This window comes from Echinops telfairi, unplaced genomic scaffold, assembly GCF_000313985.2.
Source record: "Echinops telfairi isolate 266 unplaced genomic scaffold, ASM31398v2 ScPeMD7_61;HRSCAF=230, whole genome shotgun sequence".
Classification (NCBI taxonomy): domain Eukaryota; kingdom Metazoa; phylum Chordata; class Mammalia; order Afrosoricida; family Tenrecidae; genus Echinops; species Echinops telfairi.
Window position 1 is genome coordinate 78,286 of NW_022103959.1, and position 2,566 is coordinate 80,851.

The 2,566-nt window shown below is 30.6% G+C and overlaps 1 protein-coding gene across 1 annotated transcript in view; it reads left to right on the forward strand.

The window, feature by feature from the left end:
• The first annotated feature begins 2,360 nt into the window (after positions 1 to 2,360).
• LOC115869951 (NKG2-A/NKG2-B type II integral membrane protein-like) overlaps positions 2,361 to 2,566 on the forward strand; it is a 56,209-nt gene continuing 56,003 nt past the window's right edge. The window contains exon 1 of the mRNA XM_045291156.1: positions 2,361 to 2,506. Coding sequence (XP_045147091.1) covers positions 2,375 to 2,506 — 132 coding nt within the window. The 5' untranslated portion in view covers positions 2,361 to 2,374. The remainder of the gene's footprint in view (positions 2,507 to 2,566) is intronic.

The window sequence follows — 2,566 nt, forward strand, 5'->3', positions numbered from 1 at the left end:
AAAATTATTTTTCCCACCATGAGACATTTATATAAAACTCCCCCCCAAAATTAGAACCAGTACTTTAGATTCTGAGCTGCCATCTAAGCACTGATTCTTACCCTGCCTTCCCATCTGCTTTGATATTGTGATATAGACCTTTATTTCCTTCTTAGGTAGAGTTCATGGTAGAGCACAGAATTTGGCACTGCTCACCACTGTTTGAATAATCAAACAGTATTATACTCAGAACTGAATCTGACCAAGAGTTCAAAAATGCAGAGAAAAAAAAAAACCCTAAGGATGCTAATAGCTCCATTTCAATCGCTGAGCAGGAAATAAAATATGTGGATTTAAATCTTCATAATACTTTTCAAGATTTTCAATAGAATAAGAAGAATTTCCATTACAAGAGTAAAATATCTAATGAAGTCTCATAACTGCATTAAGGATTGTAGTTCACATGCAAAAATGTAAGGAGAGAGTAAAAAATAGCCTTGGAGCAAGGAAGGATATTCAAATTAAGGAAATGTATACAATAGCTTTCATATTTGATTAGTTCTATTCAGGAATTTTTATGTTGCCATAAACAAGGTTTCCGCTATCATTTTACTAATAACAAAATGATATATTCTGATATAAAGTTTATCATGAAGAATGTGGGTTCAATGTCCAAATATATGTATACAGTGCCCTGTGTATCTCAGATCTCTTGTTCACAAGCTTTCTTTAAGCTCCATTTTTAATAATATTCTGTTCTTCTGACGAATGTTGCTATTGGTAGAACCTAGGTGAGGAATACACAGACTATTATTCTTACAACAATATGTTAGTCTCCAATGATACACTTCCCCCAATTTAAAAACAAAAAGTTAGTGACCTTCAGAGCAGCTAATGTTATTACTAGATCTAATGCTGTTATTAGGTTATTTCCACTCATGGTAATCTTACATGTCATCTGTCCTTTCTCAGTATTTCCCTTTCTCTTTCTGTGTATCCCCCATCGCCATCAGAGAACTTACAACTGGAATCATGGTCATTATCTGCACTGTCTTGATACCAGTGTAATAGCCGTGAAAATCAATGCTCCTTGTCAGCTTCTGAAATATTATAAGGGAATATTTTTTTTAAATCTTTGAAGATGCCTCCAGATATTTCCTTATATTAGAGAATAGAACCTCATTTAAAAGTATGCATTTATGTCATATATTTGCCACGTCTTTCAAAAGTGTCAAATAATTAATAACTCTTCAATATGGACTAAATATAGAAAAGTTATTCTGAAATTTTCAAAAGTGTTAAACAGCAGAATGATTGTGGAGAGTACTTGTTATAAATTCTAAATGTTTGCTATATGTGTGTGCATGCATATATGTGTACATGTTTGTCACATGTCAAAAGCTTTCATTGAGAAAGTGAAAACTTTTACTGAGAAATAAAAATTAACTTTTAAAAGTGTTTAATATTATAAGAGACGGTAAAATTTGCCTAATAGGCTTTTCAAAATTTTATCCAAATAAGTTTATCACTTTATCTATTTTTATTGTTGAAATAATTTTAACTCACACAGTTATGATATACAGTAATAAAGCAGGAACTAAAATTATAATTTATTACAAAAATACTAACCTCTTTGGGAATTACTTTAATCTTTGTAGCTGTTGGAATATTGGAAAAGAACAGTACCCAGAAAGGTATGAAATACTTTTAATGTTCTAATAGTTTAACATTATATGATGGTAATCTTTTGGGTTAATAAAATATTTTCCAAGTAATTTTAATAATTTATTAATTGTCATGCGTAAAACAATTTTAAAAGTTCTGATAGATTATACTTTGCCTCTATTTTAGGCCATAAATAAATAATAATTACTTTAATAACTATCTAATATAAAAGAATACATTTTCATAAATAGAAATCCTAAGAGGGCATTCTTGTTCAAAATTTAGAAGAATTTTCTGTTTAACTATTATATTTTCCTTTGAGTTGATTGGGATTTTCTGCTACTCCATGAAGATTACAGCCTATAGAATCTGCTGAGAAAGTTAAGCTGTGTCACATGGGGTCGCAATGAGTTGAAAATTGGATCCTTAACACCTAACAAGAAACAACAGTAGCATGATAGAAGATAAATAGCTTAACTATTCTAATATAGAATTCTTCAGTGATTTTCAGGACATTTATAAATAGCGTGGACTGATTAGTGGCACATAAATAAGTGGGAGGCTGACACTTTTCTGTGTGCACTGTTTGTTTTTTTATGTAGCTTTGTGACAGTACAACTGTACACTATGTATGCATAGGTATATGCAAATATATCGGTTTATATTTTCATTCAAATCGTCTCATGATGTAAATTCCTTATCTTTTTCAGCATATCATTGTCATGGTTCCATGGAGGATTGGGTTTCCTATTCCAACCATTGCTATTACATTAGTACTGAAAAGAAAAACTGGCCTGAGAGCCAGATGGCCTGTGCTTCTAAGAAATCTAATCTACTTGTTATAGAAAATGATGAAGAAATGGTAAGATTTCAAAGATTTATTTTACTAAAAGTTATAATATATAAAAAGAAATGCATAAAT